Source organism: Canis aureus, chromosome 10 (genome assembly GCF_053574225.1).
Source record: "Canis aureus isolate CA01 chromosome 10, VMU_Caureus_v.1.0, whole genome shotgun sequence".
Classification (NCBI taxonomy): domain Eukaryota; kingdom Metazoa; phylum Chordata; class Mammalia; order Carnivora; family Canidae; genus Canis; species Canis aureus.
Window position 1 is genome coordinate 62,694,823 of NC_135620.1, and position 16,966 is coordinate 62,711,788.

Below are 16,966 nucleotides of genomic sequence, written 5' to 3' on the forward strand. Positions count from 1 at the left end.
GTGAGAGAGAGAGAGGCAGAGACACAGGCAGAGGGAGAAGCAGGCTCCATGCACCGGGAGCCTGATGTGGGATTCGATCCCGGATCTCCAGGATCGCGCCCTGGGCCAAAGGCAGGCGCCAAACCGCTGCGCCACCCAGGGATCCCCATTCTTGCTTCTTAATGGCAGCAGAAACAAAAGAAAGAGGCCTCCCTCGCCATGGAGATAGGAAATAGTCTAATGATTCTCTGACTCAGCCCAAGGCAGGGATGATGTGATTAAATGGCACTCAAGTTCAAACAAAGGAAACATTCTGTTCTTGCTCAGACTCCTCCGCTTTTGAATCCAATTGTCTCTAAAGCACTTATCCCTTTCAAGTGGCTCTGAAGCACTCAGTGCAATTCCCCTCCACACCTTAATGGTGGCTGGGCACTCACACAGTGCCTTGGAAGAGAGCATCTCAGCTCAATCTAGAGGTCAGACCCGGCCTTTGTCCCCACCCCTGTGTAGAGACCTACCAGGACATAGGAAACCTAAATAAGATGCCGTGGTTGGCTTTTGGACCAGAAATGACAATAGGCAGGGTCTTACAGTCACTAAATTTCTTGGCAAACTGACTTCTGACCACCAGATACATGGATGCTGGTGTGCATGAAACAGTGTTACCTGTGTACTCTCACCTGCAGCTGGAGCTGAGCTTGACAGACCTACCCTGGTTAAATGTAAGAATTCTCATCCCATCTCAGTCATCTCCATGAAAGTGACCAGAAACTCACCACTATAGCATCAAGCAGGCACACAGTAATCGTAGGGACACTCACCCGAACAAGGTCCATTTCTGGGTTACTCTCCATGAAGGTCCAGATCTTGGGGCTGAGCTCTTCCCACATGCCTTGCATATCATGAAACACAGCCAGCTCCTGAAAGGTCTTATTCACCTGGAGTCAGGTGGGGAGCCAGGGGCAGCAGGAAAAATGAAGGAGAGGCAGAGCCATGAGACATTCAGCTGCCCCCTGCCAAGATGCCCCATCACTGTTTCCAATCTTTCCCATCCCCAAGAAGTGTCTGCCTGCAGCTATAATTCCAATACCCAAGGCTGGAGAGCTGGCCCTACAGGGTCAGCTCTCTGGCCTGGGTCATGCTTGAGGTTCTCCCTCTTTGGAAACTCTGGAAGAGCCATGAACATAGTCGATACAATCCATTTGAAGCCACAACTTCACTTTTTTGCCCATAATTTCTAGGAGGATTCTAGAGAGGGATTTCTGGGCCTGGGCAGCTTACCTCGGCCATAACCTGCCTTGTGGCTGGCGTGTCAGGTGTATACAGGATCTTCCCAACAAGCAGAGGCTTGAGAGCTTTCCAGATGATGCGGGAAAGAGGACTAGACTCCAAATTCTTCATCAGATCATTGCAATAAGGAGCTACGAAGAAGACAAAAGGCAGATACTCATATGCATGGTCATATACTTGTAGGAGCTCACAAGGGCTTGGGAGATAACCAAACAGTCCTGGGTTCAAATCCCAGCTCCACCACCTAATAGCTATGTAACAAGTAACTTGACCTCAAGAGGAGGCCAACTGAGGAGCCTCAGTTTGCTCCTCTGTATAAATAAAGTTATTAGGTACTTGACAGAGATGTGGTGAGGATACGTAGATGTTATCAGTAAAGCTCCTACAACAATGCTTGACAAATAACCAGAGCTCATTATAACACTGTTGATGGATGGCTCATAACTGAGAGAATCTAGAAAAAATGTTTTACTATGCACATGCCTGCATAACTCTCGATTCATACTCGTAAGTCAGCCCTTGCCAACTCGTTTTCATTGAAAAGCTGAATTTAGACCTCAGTCTTAAGTTTTCAAGCAAAAATAAAACATTTCCCTTTAACAGGTCTCATCCCAGGCATATCGGATAAATGTAATAAAAATTCCTAACGGAAAAATCCAAAGTTATAATAGCCAATAAGGTGTGGTTACCCAGAATTCCTGAATTCTTTAAAAAATGTCATTCTGGGTTCTTTTAGATATCAAGTATCCTCTATACGCTGCAAGGAGGATATATTAAAAAAAAAAAAAAAAAGGATTTGCTCATAGTTGTATCTGCTTTGCAAATGAAGGTTCCCTTGGGCTGACTTGCAAGTGAGGCAGTAGAGCGGATGGCATTTCAGAAAACTGCCTATAATGCCATCCCCTTCAGGCTTGCAAAGCAACCTGCTATGTCTGGAGTGCTTTACTCCAGAGAAGAATAAAAGGTTCTTGTGTTACAGTAACACACAAAAAGCTGCCTCACTGGTGTCTGAAAGAGACACCTGTGGTTGGAAATGGAGAAAGGCTCGCTTGCATCATGTTTTCAAGGAAAAGGATGGCATTGTCTAAAACTGTAACATTGGCTCCTTGCTGCCACCAGACACAGAACACACATCCCCACAAAACCGCCCAAGCGCGAGAAGCAGATATGGAGTTACGAGGTTCTCTAACACCGCCTTGCAGCTAAGAACCAAAAACAAACAGCAGATCAAATGCGTGAGTCTGATGATACACACATACACCACATTAGCAGCTATTTCAGAGGCCATGTGATTTACCAGAAATAAAGCACAGGGGGCAGGCAGGTCAGGGCTTAACCCTGGCTCTTATGGATTAGCTATGATGTGGCTCTGATCAAGTCACTTAACCTCACTGAGCCTATAAAATGTGGAACCTTCCTTGCAGGGTTCCCGTAAGGGTGAAATGCCCAGTACACAGGAAATATTCCCTAAATGTTAGCTTTTATTGCTGTCATCATTGTAACTGTTATTGTAAAGGTTTTACTATAAAGCATGCCCAGGGAGGGGAAGAAGAAGATCCTTGATTTCTCTGGGAACTCCCCTCCCACAACCCCCAGGAGACTGGGGAGGTCGGCTTTCAATCACTCATGCATTTGATAAACACACTGTGTGCCTGATATGTGCCAGGCTTCCTTCAGAGCAGTGGGGACACTTAGCTGATAAGGAAAGGACTCCTCTAGGAGCTCAGCGTGGTGGGCAAACAGACCTGAAACACCCAATGCTGCTACAGGGGAGAAGGGTAAATATGGGGCAGGAGGGACATGGACCGGACCAAGGCTAACACTAACGGGGGCTGGGGCCGCCGGGGCTTCCATCTGCGCAGACACTCACTCGTAGAATTGTCATAGAAGCTGCCAGCATCTTCGTCCGTGCCGTTGCCACCAAAGAGGGCTTTGTAGTTGTTGTCCTCGTACCAGTTGAGGGACTTGATCTTGAGGCCCCCCCCCTCGGGGTGGCCACAGACGATGCGGGACACAGCTTGGTAGATCTGGGTGGAGGAGCTGGAGCTGTTCACATTGGTCAGGAACATGACTTCCTGGCGCATGTCGCTCCAGCTGTTCATGCTGAACAGCTGGCACCACGGATTGGGAGGAGAAAGAGGGAGGAGGGAAGGGGAGACGAGGGTAGGGCAAGGGTAGAGGAGAGAGAAAGAAACATCTTATTTTCTTGACCTCTCCAGGGCCACACCCCAGAACATTCTGTGTCACGTCCTTTTAGCCTTGCCATAGGGTTGTCAGAACCTTGCTACCCCACGGGTGGCCCTGGGATGAGCAGAGGCATTATGTGAGAGGTGGTCTGGAATGCAGGTTAGGTCCACAACTAGGTCCAACCACAATTCGAATCTGCATGTTCATCAGATGCCCCAGTGATTCCTATGCAAATTGAAGACTGAGAAGCATAAACGAGAAGTCAGCGGAGCCCCGGTGATGGGCTTTATTTCATTTGGATTATCTTCTGGCTTATGGAAGAGAATGCTTTCTCCAAATAGCCATGTGTTCCCAGACACCCATCAGGAGCTGCTCCCACCCGAGAGCACGTACTCCTTTCTGAAGAGCCTTAAGCCTCCCTGTGGAAAGTGAGGAGGCCCTGGGAGGAAAGGTAGAGTGTGTGTGTGTGTGTGTGTGTGTGCGCGCGTGTGTGTGTGTGTGCAGCCCCATCCTGATCTCAGTTAAGTGCTAGGCAAAGTGTTGAGGGGGAGACCCGAGGCTGAATCCCCGCTACGTGTCTCACGGGCTTACAGCCTTACACAGGTCACTCCTCCGAGGGTCCGACTCCTCACCGAGACCCCGAAGTGTCAATCGCACGAAACAGAAGAGAAGGCCTGGCACAGAACAGCCCCGCTCCCGCCCCAGCGGCCACGGGCTGTATCCGCGACCCACACCCCACAAGCACTTTGTCTCCTATACAAATGTGCTCCTGCACCTTGTAGAGTTCTGGGCCCAACTGTCCTTGTAAGTAAGTATTTATCAAGCACTTTGCATTTCTACCCATCTCACGATAAATGAGTTATAAACCTCTACATTCCCTGAAATGTCACCGCGTGTGCTCGGCGCCCGGAAGACTGAGCCCCGGAGGGCAGAGGGAAGACACTAGGCGGTCCTGCCCACGCCCTGTGGAAGGCCTAGATCCCGACACCACGTGCCCAGTTTTCTATCTCAGAGCCTCCTGGTTCGTGAGGGTAACGTGGACCTCGACACTGTAGATCCTGTCTTTGCCTCCTGCCTCCGGAGGGACACCAGGCACTCCAGGGGAGGTCAGAGGTCATAAGCATCTCTCCCTCCAAACCGGGAGCATCTGACATATACTACAAGGACACAGCTAGTGGCCAGCCTTTCCTTACTTTATCTTTTCATAAACTAGATGAGGTATTCAGGACAGGGAGGGCAGAGGTCGCCAGGCCACCTTTCCTTTTGTTGGTGGCGGAGCAGCCCCGGAGATGTTTTAATGACAGTAAGTGAAAGCCACTCACTTCTCTCGCCACAGGCTGCCTCGCCACCACCTGCCCACCAGCCCCCAACCGCAAGCACAAACTTCTTCCCCCGTGAAACCAGGACATCCTTGGATGGAGGCACCAGAGTCATTCCAAACCGCTGGCTCTTCCTGGCACCTGTCTAGGGGCGAACTCCTACTCATCCTTCTACACCTCAGCTCATGCTCCACACTTATCTGTGAAGCGCCCCTACTCACAGCGAAGGGTGGCCACTTGTCCCCCAGCCCCCGAAAGACGGTGTTCGATAATCATCTGTGGCGTGAATGAATGAATGGCTGGCTACTTTCTCAAGACGCTGCAAAGGCCCCTCTCTTCCCTTGCCCCCACCTTAGTCTCTTCTAATTTAACAGCCAGAATGTATGATGTAAGCAGTCTCATTCTCTAGGCAACGTCATACACCCTCTGCTCCAAACCCTCCACTGGCTTCCTGTCTCGCTCAGCGTAAATCCGGCCTTACCAGGTCCGCACGGTGCTTGCCTCCTTCCTGGACCTCAGCTCCGAGCACCCTCTCACTTGCCCCCTCTGTTCTGGCCACACCACCGGTCTTCCTGGGTCTTTAAATACATTCCTTAATCATACCCTACATCAATGTCTTTGTATCTGTTCCTGCTTAGAGTGGACAATATATGGTCATTTCGTCAGGTCCAACTGTCACCTTGCCAGAGAGGACTTCTCTAATCACCCCTTTAAGAACACTTCATCACCCTCTATCCTTCTTACTCTGCTTTCTTTTTCTTCATTGAGGTATCTTGCTGTCATGTTATTTGCTGACCTCTCTATTTCTACCTCCCACCATGCGAGCCCCACGAGAACAGGAGAGCTAGCGTGCTCGCTGCCAAGACCCCACCATCTAGCAATGTCAGGCACCTGGTAGGGACTGAATGGACAAGCGGGAGGCTCCCTGTCCTGCCTTCCCCATCTCATCACGCACACCTTCCCTGTCACCTAGATGTGGAACTCATGCCAGCGCTCACTCATTGAGTTCCTAAAGTCCCCATTTCTATCCAATTTGCCAGGCTCTGTTAATCCGTATTTCCTTCTTTGAAGAATGTCCTTTCTATTCTAGTCCAGGTTCCATTGGAGTTCATCACACAAAAAGGAGGCTATGGCAGCAAGAATATGGGGTTTGTAGTCCAACAGTCCTGGGTTCAAACCCTAGCGTTTGCCAATTAACTAACTAGATGACTGTGAGCCCCAACTTTCTGAGCCTCGGTGCCATCTGTAAAATGGGCACAGTGAAGACCCACTCTCATCTGTCATGTGAACGATACGGGGAAATTTGGCGATACTGCATGAATCAAGTGATGTCCTGAGAAGTTGTTGGCTCCCTTTTCCTTTCAAGGGTTCTGCTTTGATCAGAACATATACTTCCTTTCAAACACTGAACAGATACATGCGTGCATTTATTTATTTCCCTTCTCCCGTGTGTCTCAGGGAAATAACAAGGTAGACAATATGTAACCCATGGTCACCGGGACTTGAAGGTGTTCCACTGCGAGGAGTGGGTGACCCTTGCTAGCCCCGGACCAGGGAGCAAGCAGGACAGAAGGAAGCAGCTGCCAAGAAAAATGGTGTGTTATTGCTTAGTGGAGAGTTTCAGCCTCGTCAGCAATGGAAACATCACAGGCTTTCCATTATTTTTCTTACCCCAGACAAAAGGCAGGTGTAAGAGAAAACCCTGAACCCAGATCCTAAATTTAGAGACACCCTCCCACGTTACGGTCTCTGTTCCGCTTGCTCTTAGGCTCGGAGGGAAGCTGGGAGCGCACAGGGTGCACCAGTGCCTGCTAACAGAGCCCCAGAGACATGGCCATGGACTTGCAGGTCAGCTTCTGCTTTTCCTCCTGCCTCCTGGAAGAACCCCAGGTGACCCAGCTTCTGTGCCTACATAAAGGCCACCAGCATTCACAAGCAGAATAACAAATGGCAGGCCAGAAAGCCCTTCTCCTGAGAGGGACCCAAAACCCAAGCCTCTTCAGTCAGACACTCATAAGCAGAATTCAAAGAAAAAAAGAAAACTGAACTAAAAGCAACACGCCAAATTGTCAACGGCGTTCGATCTCCGTGTTTTCCAAACGTTCTGCTCTTTCCATCATGAACATACCGTACTTTTATTCTCGGAAACCTAAATTTCGATATTTGAGAAACACAAAACAAATACCAAAAAAAAAATGATTTAGAGAAGCAACTCAAAATAAGACTGGACCAAGTCTGAGAACATTATTCCTATGCACTGTCCTGGACATTGAGGCCTGATTGTTTCTGGCTGCCCCCTGGCTCGGCTCCGTACGCACTGGGCATCAGACAGCCCCTCCTGTCCATGTCTAACCTGAAACAAGGTTGGGCGTCACCAATGTGACACACCCACTGGCTGACAGGCAGACAAAAGGGTAACTGCTTTTGCAAGTACCCACAGGCCCCCCTGATCTTGCAAATATAAGATTATTCTGATATGTCTGTCATCATGCAGACTCAGCTTGATGTTTGTCAAGAAAAGACAATCCCAAAGGTGAACCTCAGAGGCCAGGGGCTTACAGGGGCAGGTGTGAATTAGGGGAACACACTATTCCCTTTAGTTAGCAAACAAATGTTTTGGTAAAAGGACTAACCTTGCTGCTGAAGAAGAAATACGGAGAAGTGGCTGTAAGGCAAATGCAGTGCATGGAGGAGGACAAGGAATCACCCTCTTTACAAATGAGTCATTAACTAGGGATACAGAGTAACACTGGGAGAAAGTTCTAGACCAGGCATCGGGCATTCAGCCACAAACTAATTAGCTCTGAGACATCTCTGCATCTTGGTTTCCATCTCTCAAGGAAGGAGCTCAAACCAAATCATTTTTAAGATCACTAATGCTTCTAAAATTTATTGTACATTTCATGTAATATTCAAATCAAAAGGACCCTCTAAGCCAAACTCAGGATAGGCAAAAGCCATAGTGAATGGTCTGCCTCCTGAAGCTAGAAAGACACAACAAGGCCCTGGATGGCTCAGTTACGTGTCTGCCTTCAGCTCAGGTCATTATCCCAGGGTCCTGGGATCGAGGCCCGCATGGGGCTCCCTGCTCGGCGGGGAGTCTGCTTCACTCTCTCCCACCTTCCCTGTTTGTGCGTGCAAGCTTGCTCTGTCAAATAAATAAAATCTTTAATTTAAAGAAAGACAGAAAGACAGACAGACAGACACAACTTACCTCTTGGGCCAGAGTCCCGAGACTATCCAACAAAGTTTTTGTGGCTTTAGCCAATTGGTTGCTCAGGAAGGGAGATGTAGAGTTTAGTTCTGTCTGGAATAAGGAAAAAAAAAAAAAAAACTTTGTTTCTAAACTCGAATGTAAACCTGAAATCTCTACTGAAAATAAACAAGTTAATTAAAACCATCCACAATCCTGAGTTTAAAAAACAAGAAACCCACTCCTGACCAAAATAAGACACTAAAATTATTCTAACTCCACATCTGCAGGTTATTTCAGATAAGACTTACTAATCCTCTGATGAATGCTTTTAAACAGTGTAGAAATATATATTTGAAACTCTTTGATATGCAACAGATAAAATCATCTCATGTTGGGGGGTGTGTGTGTGTGTGTGTGTGTCCAGTGCAACTCTGACCACAAATTCCCAACTCTGTCTGCAAGATGGGCAATAGAGGAATGACCTTGAGAAACAAGTTGGTAATGGCTCACAAGAAAGGAAGAACATGTAAAGTTGAAAGCTGCCAAAAGCGCAGAAAGGAGAATTTTTCTCTCTCATGCTGGTCAAACCAGCACTGCTTCTAACACCGGAAATTTAATATAGAATGTTTATTTTTATATCTACTTTTAGTCAGATCTTTGTATTTGCTCATGGGTATACTTAATTGCTGTTATGTGCCACCTAGTGTCATAGTAAATACAAGAAAATAATTGGGCCCAAGGAAAAGACAAAGTTAGGGCAGAAAGCCTAAGCTAGAAAAGAGAAAGAACAGTGATGCACAGGCTCTCAGGTCAGAATTACAATAGCTGAGGAGCCTCAAATTTGAGTTTTCAGGCTTCCAAAAAACAAAAAGATACAGAGTCAGTTTCATCATTTTTATTTGTTAAATAGGAAAACAAAAGTTTCTGGGAAAACTCATCTTTCCTTGGCACTTCTGTGGGTTTCATTTTATTTATTATCAGATACCTCTATAATCTAGAAAGGGCTGGGCTATTTATTTTTTTAAGATTGATTTATTTACTTGAGAGAGAGAGCATGAGCAGGCGGAGGGGTAGAGGGAGAGAAACTCAAGCCGACTCCATGCTGAGCCTGGAGCCCGATGTAAGGCTTGATGCCATGACCCAGAAATTATGACATGAACTGAAATCAAGAGTCAGACACTTAAATGCCTGAGCCACCCAGGCACCCCAAGGCTGGACTATTATGCTACTTTTCTTGTATCAGGAATTGTTGTGAAATCAATACAAATTGCATGGAAAATAGCTGGAGGTGGACAGCGATCATCATTATCTCAAAAAGAGCAGCCTGGGAGATTTTCCTTTAAAAAGAACTCCAGGTTGGTGGCAGGGAGGGGGTGTGCCCTAAGTGGCTCAGTTAGTTAAGGGACTGACCCTTAATCTCAGCTCAGGTCTTGATCTCAGGGTTGTGAGTTTAAAGCCCCTGTTGGGCTCCATGCTGGGTGTAGAACCTAATTTATAAATAAATAAATAAATAAATAAATAAATAAATAAATAAATAAATAAATAAATAAAATAAAATAAAATAAAATAAAATAAAATAAAATAAAATAAAATAAAATAAACTCTAAATACAGACGATTAAGCTAGTATCACCATGATCATCATAATATCCAAGCCAAATTCTGAATGTAGATTTCTGATAAAATCTGTCTAAAGGTACTTATGAAAGAATCTCTCCAGCCTGACTCATGAGCTTTCCTAGAAAGGCTTAGTCACCAGGGTCCACCTTTCCCACACTCTGCATCCTCAGATGGGCCTCTTAACCACTATACTCAGGTAGTTCTCCATGATGCAACTCAAAGATTATGTTAATGGTCCTTCCTTCCACTAAGTGATCATGAGCAAAAACAAGTGGGAGGTTTTTGGCTTTTTACTTTCTTTCTCTAGGTTCACATCACAACTAAAGGTTACCCATTAAAAGCTGGCCCTATATATAGACCCTACCATGAGGAAAACTTTTCCAAACTGCGAGGTCTTAACTGGAAGGCATGGGGAAGTAAAGTGTTCCTGTGCTTACCATCAGGCCCACGAGATGACGCACACTCAGGATTGTGCAGCAAAACAAAAAAATGCCAAATTAACTCAATGCTCATTTTCACAACTTAAAATATGACAGTTATCCCTTTTTTTTTAGAAAGTCTGAATGGAAATAAGAATCTGATGATTCTTGTCACTGTCTCCTCTTCTCTGGTTATGGGGACCTGGAGTGGCTACAGAACTCTGGGCAAATGGCTCAAACTCCCCATGGCCCGATTTCCACAACTACCCACAAAGTTCATGGTGGGCATGTAACCCAGCATTGTCAAGAACACTAAATGAGAGGACACGTGCTGAGCACCTCACACAGCGCCTGGTACATAGTGAGCCCTAACGGTTCTCAGAAAGGTGACCCCTGCCTTTCTCTTCCCTTCCTTAAAAGTTTACTACCAAAACTGAAGGGTTTTCTAGTTCTTGAAAAGACATCCATCCATCCTCCCCCCTCTGTTTCCTGGCTAACGCTGAAAGAACTATTTCTCCTGTCAAGGGGCCCTCCGTCCACTATGCAGAGAGCCAGAGTTGTCATCGCAAAGCACATCAGCCACACCCAATGTGCTATTTCTAACATTACAAATCCTCTTCAGCGCAAAACCGAGACCTAATTCCCGAAGGCTTGGGTTGAATGCTTCTCTCCTCCCTAAAGCCCCTTTTTCCTCAGTGTTTGCAAAACTGTGAAACAAAAAATGTTAGCAGCTAAAATATATACTTACATTATGTAATATTCAGTGTATGAAATACAAATACAAATGTATATTTAAATCACACATGCACAGATATAAATTTGCCCTAAGGTTGACATTTAAACTGAAAAACTTGGGGGCGGCCCCAGTGGCTTAGCGGTTTAGCGCCACCTTCAGCCCAGGGCGTGATCCTGGAGACCCAGAATCGAGTCCCACATCAGGCTCTCTGCATGGAGCCTCCTTCTCCCTCTGCCTGTGTCTCTGCCTCTCTCTGTGTGTCTCTCATGAATGAATAAATAAAATCTTTTAATTAATTAATTAACAAACAAACAAACAAACTGAAAAACTTGAAGGAAAAATCATAACCTACATTTAGGTATATATGTAATCTATACCTACCTACGTATATACGCATATAAGCACATACATAAATTTTATCCTGATGCGTATGTACGTGTACCTTCTGTTTCTAGTAAGTGATATTGATTTTACCTTTACAGTAGAGATATAATGTCTAACTTTCTTAAGCAAGTGAATCTACAAAAAGGAAATATTAAATTTAAATGGTACCAGTGGCCCTTGAACTACAACCAAAGTCATGACAGAGAATTGTGAATGAGCAGGTTCCACGGACATAATGTAGTCTCAGAGAGCTCTGGCACCAGAACCCCCTGCAGTGCCCGGTAAGCATGCAACCTCCCAGCCCTCAAAGACCTCCTGATTCAGAAGGTAGGCATGTGAGCCAGGAAACTTCAGGATTTTTTTGCACATAGAAGTTTGAGAACCACTAAGCCATAGCCCCTGGACAATGTTCATTCCTCTTTTTTGAGCATGTTCTCCACAAAGGTGGTTGTTTGTGCATTCCACATCTGGTTGGCATGATGCAGTCTGCTTTGATAGTGAAGCACTGAAGAGAAGCCAATCAGTTCACCCCACCCTGATTGGGATCAGAGATGATACAAAATGCATGTGAGGCCAGAACGTCATACCAATTGAGTTCACAGCCACCAAGTGCAAAAGGCCAAGTCTCTGAAACCATAGATATACCGCCCGTTGTCACTATTAGCAGTCATCTCTCCCCTGAAGGGAACAAATCAATCAGCAGTTCATGTTCTTAGACTACGTCTTCCTCATCTGAATGAATTTAAACTTTCATAGGTAATGATTTTCCCTTCAGGTTTTTCAACTTAAATGTCTTACTTAACCTTTGAGGCAGGCTTATTCTTTTTGTTTTAAAAGCTACACAATTCAGCAAAACTCCATGCACGTACTGCTTACCCCATGAACACCACCGTTGGCCACAGACATAAACATAAGGGTTTCATTATATTTACCGTGGATATCAGACCTTTATGTATTCAGACACAAATGCCATACCACATCCTAGGGCTGTTGTCAATAGTCTGAGCTCTGGTTTGCTTAGAAACTGATTAATTTAGGTTTTGGTTGATAAAAGAAACATTGGCTAAACCCATCCATAAGTAATAGTTAGGACGATCAATGTCATTATCAGGATCCCTTTTTATGCTAATTGTTGTTTGAGATTAAATGCTTGGCATTCATTAACCTAAGTATTGGCAACCTATCGTCAATACAAATTTCCATCTTCAAAGATGTGTTGGAGTTACACACGGATATGGGTTGACATGACAGGCTTTAAAAAAAAATTTCAAATTCAGCGCCATTTAAAGCTCTGGCTATCCAGATATTTTGCTCAAGACTTGATTTTACTTTTCTGTGCCTGAATGTTACGAAATACAGAGAAGAGACTGATGAGAATCTGCAAACTAAAGATTACAAAATTGTAGGGAAAAGATGGGCTATTCAATTACTGTTGCCAGGACTAGTTGTTCATGTAAGAAAAATCAGTAAGTTTTCCATCTCATACCACTACACAAAACTAAGTTCTTGGCAGATTATAGAGCTAAAAGTAAAAAATGAAAATTGCCAATATATAGGAGAAAATGTCTTTATGAACTTGGGATAGGGAAAGCCTCTTGATATATAAAAAGTCCAAACCAAGGGAAAAAAATGACTCCAACTTTCAAAAGTAGAAACTAGGGCAGCCTGGGTGGCTCAGCAGTTTAGCATCGCCTTCAGCACAGGGCATGATCCTGGAGACCGGGGATCAAGTCCCACATTGGGCTCCCTGCATGGAGCCTGCTTCTCCCTCTGCCTGTGTCTCTGCCTCTCTGTGTGTGTCTCTCATAAATAAATAAATAAAATCTTAAAAAAAAAAAAAAAAAACAAAGGTAGAAACTATGCAGGACACCTGCAGGGGAGAAGGGGGGGATCACTGGCTCAGTGGTTGAGTGTCTGCTTTGGCTCAGGTTGTGATCCCAGGGTCCTGGGATTGAGTCCCAAATTGGGTTCCCTACAGGGAGCCTGCTTCTCCCTCTGCCTATGTCTCTGCCTCTCTCATTAATAAATTAAATCTTGAAAGAAAGAAAGGAAGAAAAGAAACTAACTATGCACCAAAAGACACCATAAACGATGTGAAAATGTGAGCCAAAGACTAGAAGAATGAGTTCTTAAAATTTCAGAATAAAAAGGAAATACCATAGAGCAGTTAAAATGAATCAGATGCCACATGTATCAATCTGATAAATCAACAATATAATGTGGAGGTAAAAAGACAAGTTAAAGATCAATATGCACATTCATACAATGTGGACACCTACAAACCAATATGGTAAGCTACCATTAACAGAATGCAAATACATATATATGGCATAAAAGCATGCATCTCCAGGATAGTGACGGTCTTGGAGGAAAGAAGAGGGGATACACAGGTGGCACTGACTATAAGTGCAACGTTTTATTTCTTGAAAAGAATCAGAAGCAAGCAAGGTGAATGATGGGTGATAGTACAGGGGTGTTCTTTCCATTATTCTCTACGCCTGTTTGTAAGTTTTAACTATTTCATACGTTTTAATTAAAGATAAAAGAAGTGAGGAGGAAAGGAAGCAGAGCGGGCAGGAGTGGAAGAAAGGCTCAAGAATGTAAGCTGGCTTGACCATATACCCAATCTGAAAAGTGTCTACGTTCCTTGAGTACAATTAACTTTGAGAACCATGCCCTGAAACTAGGCCACAAAATAATGTCTGAGAACCATATGCCTGCACCTACTATTAACTGTGGTCTCCTGCTAATATCTCACAAAGGCAGGCAAAGCTTGCCAACTAGTATTTCCAAAGAGTTCCAGTAAACAATTTACAGCTTGGAATTCCTACTATTATTTTTCCTAAACAAAAACATTCCCTTTGCTATGAACTCATAGAGGTCCCCATTGACCACAGGAGGCAAGTGATTTTCTTGTGTGAAGAAAGAGAGGAAAAAAAGTGAAGATAAAACCTTTAGTGGGGGACTACATGACCTATTGTAAGCTAACTGGAATTCGTGTATTATTCGATATTTTTATATCATAACTAAATACTGTAATATCATTACAGGAAGAATAGACAAGTACATATTGTATTACCCAAAAGGCTCCCACCCATTTCTGCAAAGTGTGTCAATCACCACATGGCAACATTGCCGAAAAGCATGACATTCTGGAGCGCTGGCCCTAGCACAACAAAGACCATTATTATACCCCATCTTTCAGGGGGTCTAACAAACGATTTCATTATAGTCTTTCTATCCTAGTAGCTTAACTAAATTGTAAAATACTGGCAATTAAAAAGGCAGTAACCTAGCCAAGTCAATTTGACTTTAATTTCTGAGCTGGTGTTTATTTCAATTGAGCATCCAGCATAGTTCCTGGCATAGAATAATTAGGCACCCAGTAAATGTCTGTGGAAGAAAAACTAAAAGCAAGAGAGAAGCACATTAGGAGGACGAGATGGTATGTGTCCTGCTTCAAAGGTCATTCAACTTCACCTCATCAAGTCACCACCTTCTGGAGCCTTTCAGTGGCTTCCTTTGCTCTAAAGGATGAGGCCCAATGGCCTCACATGGCTCTTGAAAGTTTGCCTCAGCTGATCTGTAGTCACCTCCACAGCATTCGGTCTTACTGTTCCTTCTACCATCAAATTCCCCGTAGCTACATCTGCTCCTCTCTGAACCAATCAATCATGTACAGTTCCCCTAAATACCACCTTCATTCCTTTCCCCACTCTGGACACCATACATAAGCCAGGTCCTCTGCCTGGAACATTCTTCTCCCTGTTCTTTACCTGACTAACCTTTATTCTTTAGGTCCCAACTTAACAGATGCCTCCTTCCTGATCCTCAAAGAGAGGATTAGAAGGACTGCATCAGAGCCTGCACAACACCCAGCAGAGGATGCAACTGCTCCTCCCCTGGTCTGTCCCACTCATTGCCCACCACCAGGGAAAGACATCGGTTGCTTGCTCAATATTGTCTGCCACCCGCCCCGCCGCCCCCAAGCCCAGTGCATGACACAGATCAGGGCTCAATATTTGCTGAATGAATGAATTTAAGTATTTGTTTACAGATAATCACTCTACAAAATAAAGACTGGGAGAGATAGATTATCAACGCATTAAGAAGCCACTGCCAAGTAGAAATAGAAGATAGAACATTGTGAAATTAAATGTAATTAAGGGCATTTTAAACTTCCTTTACTCTCAGAGTAGGCTAAAAATCTCTACTTCACTTTGCCCATATTCAGAAAATCCAACTCAAGGCTAGGATTTTATGTCTTAGCTTAAATTGAAAATAAGGAAGCCAGATACTAAGTACAAAGACTACTGCCACCCAGAAGACATCCTACCTCTTTCCAGTGATTTACTTGATAATGAAGTTTTCCTTTGAGGAACAATTTAATATTTCTTATCAAAGTAGAGAACTACAAAACTCATGTCTGAGGGAGGTACTAATCTTTTAAAAAAACAACTCAACAATTTAAATATTAACTTGTAAATTTGGGGCACCTGGGTGGCTCAGTCGGTTGAGCATCTGCCTTGGGAAGAGGTCATGATCTCCCTGTCCTGGGATCAAGCCCCACATCGAGCTCCCTGCTCAGTGGGGAGCCTGCTTCTCCCTCTCTCTCTGCCCCACCCCCCCTCCCCATGCACACACTCTCTAATAAATAAAAATCTTTTTGTAAGATTTTATTTTTATTTACTCATGAGAAACACACACAGAGAGAGGCAGAGACACAGGCAGAGGGAGAAGCAGACTCCCTACAGGGAGCCTGATGTGGGACTCCATCCTGGGACTCCGGGATCATGCCCTGAGCCTAAGGCAGATGCTCAACCACTAAGCCACCAGGGGTCCCAATAAAAATCTTTTTCAAAAAACTTTTAAATTTGTTGTGTTTAATGCATTAAAATATTTTTTTTGTTTCTTTTTTTTCTTTAAAGATTTATTTATCTTATTTTAGAGAGAGAGAACAAGTAGGGGACAGGGGCAGAAGGAGAGAGATAGAGGGAGAGAGACAGAGAGAGAAAACCCTACACAATCTCTGTGCTGAGTGTGGAGCCTGATGTGGGACTCAATCTCATGACCCTGAGATCGTGGCCTGAGCTGAAAAACCAAAAGTCAGAGACTTAACCAATGAGTCACACAGGTACCCTCACTTTTTTGCTGTTTCTAAGCACATTTCAATACACCTACTACCACATAATTCAGGATAAAAATCAAACCTAAACCTTTATTCAAAATATGGCAGCATTGGATGGCTCAGTCGGATGGGTGTCTGCCTATAGTTCAGGTCATGATCTTAGGGTCCTGGGATCGAGCTGCACATCAGGCTCCCTGCTCAGCAGGAAGCCTGCTTCTCCGTCTCCCTCTGCTGCTCCCCCTGCTTGTACTCTCTCTCTCTCTCTCTCTCTCTCTCTCAAATAAATAGATAAAATCTTTAAAAAAAAAAAAGAAATTACAGTATTTTTGGAGGAAGAAGTACTATAACTAAGGCAGAAATGTCTGTACAGATGGAGTTGAGCAAGTAATATTAACACTCTGCTTAATTCACCAATTTATTTCCAAATGTGTGCTCCCCTTTTCCTATAGGAATTAAGTGAACACAGTCTTAAGAGTAAATCCATGAGGTGTGTCATTCTACCACCTACCAAATGTTAAGGATTGCAATGGACTGCCAGATGAATGCCTGTGCTGTAAACGGGTGGACAGTACAGTCAAACAACGCCAGACAAAATCTGATACTTCACACAAATGTCTGATTTTTATATAGGAAGAGAAAAGCAACTGTTTTCTCCTGGAAAAAAAAAAAAAAAAAAACCTCACACAAATGCTTTAAGGGCTGCCTGGGA

The 16,966-nt window shown here is 44.4% G+C and overlaps 1 protein-coding gene across 5 annotated transcripts in view; it reads right to left on the reverse strand.

Moving 5' to 3' along the window:
* The window catches only part of ABCA1 (ATP binding cassette subfamily A member 1), a 128,645-nt gene that overhangs the window by 52,847 nt on the left and 58,832 nt on the right, over positions 1–16,966 (reverse strand). For all 5 annotated transcript variants that reach the window (XM_077912764.1, XM_077912766.1, XM_077912763.1 and 2 more), the window contains exons 8-11: positions 7,990–8,082; positions 3,140–3,380; positions 1,261–1,400; positions 801–917 (exon numbers count right to left, since the gene is read on the reverse strand). In XM_077912764.1, coding sequence (XP_077768890.1) covers positions 801–917; positions 1,261–1,400; positions 3,140–3,380; positions 7,990–8,082 — 591 coding nt within the window. The remainder of the gene's footprint in view (positions 1–800; positions 918–1,260; positions 1,401–3,139; positions 3,381–7,989; positions 8,083–16,966) is intronic.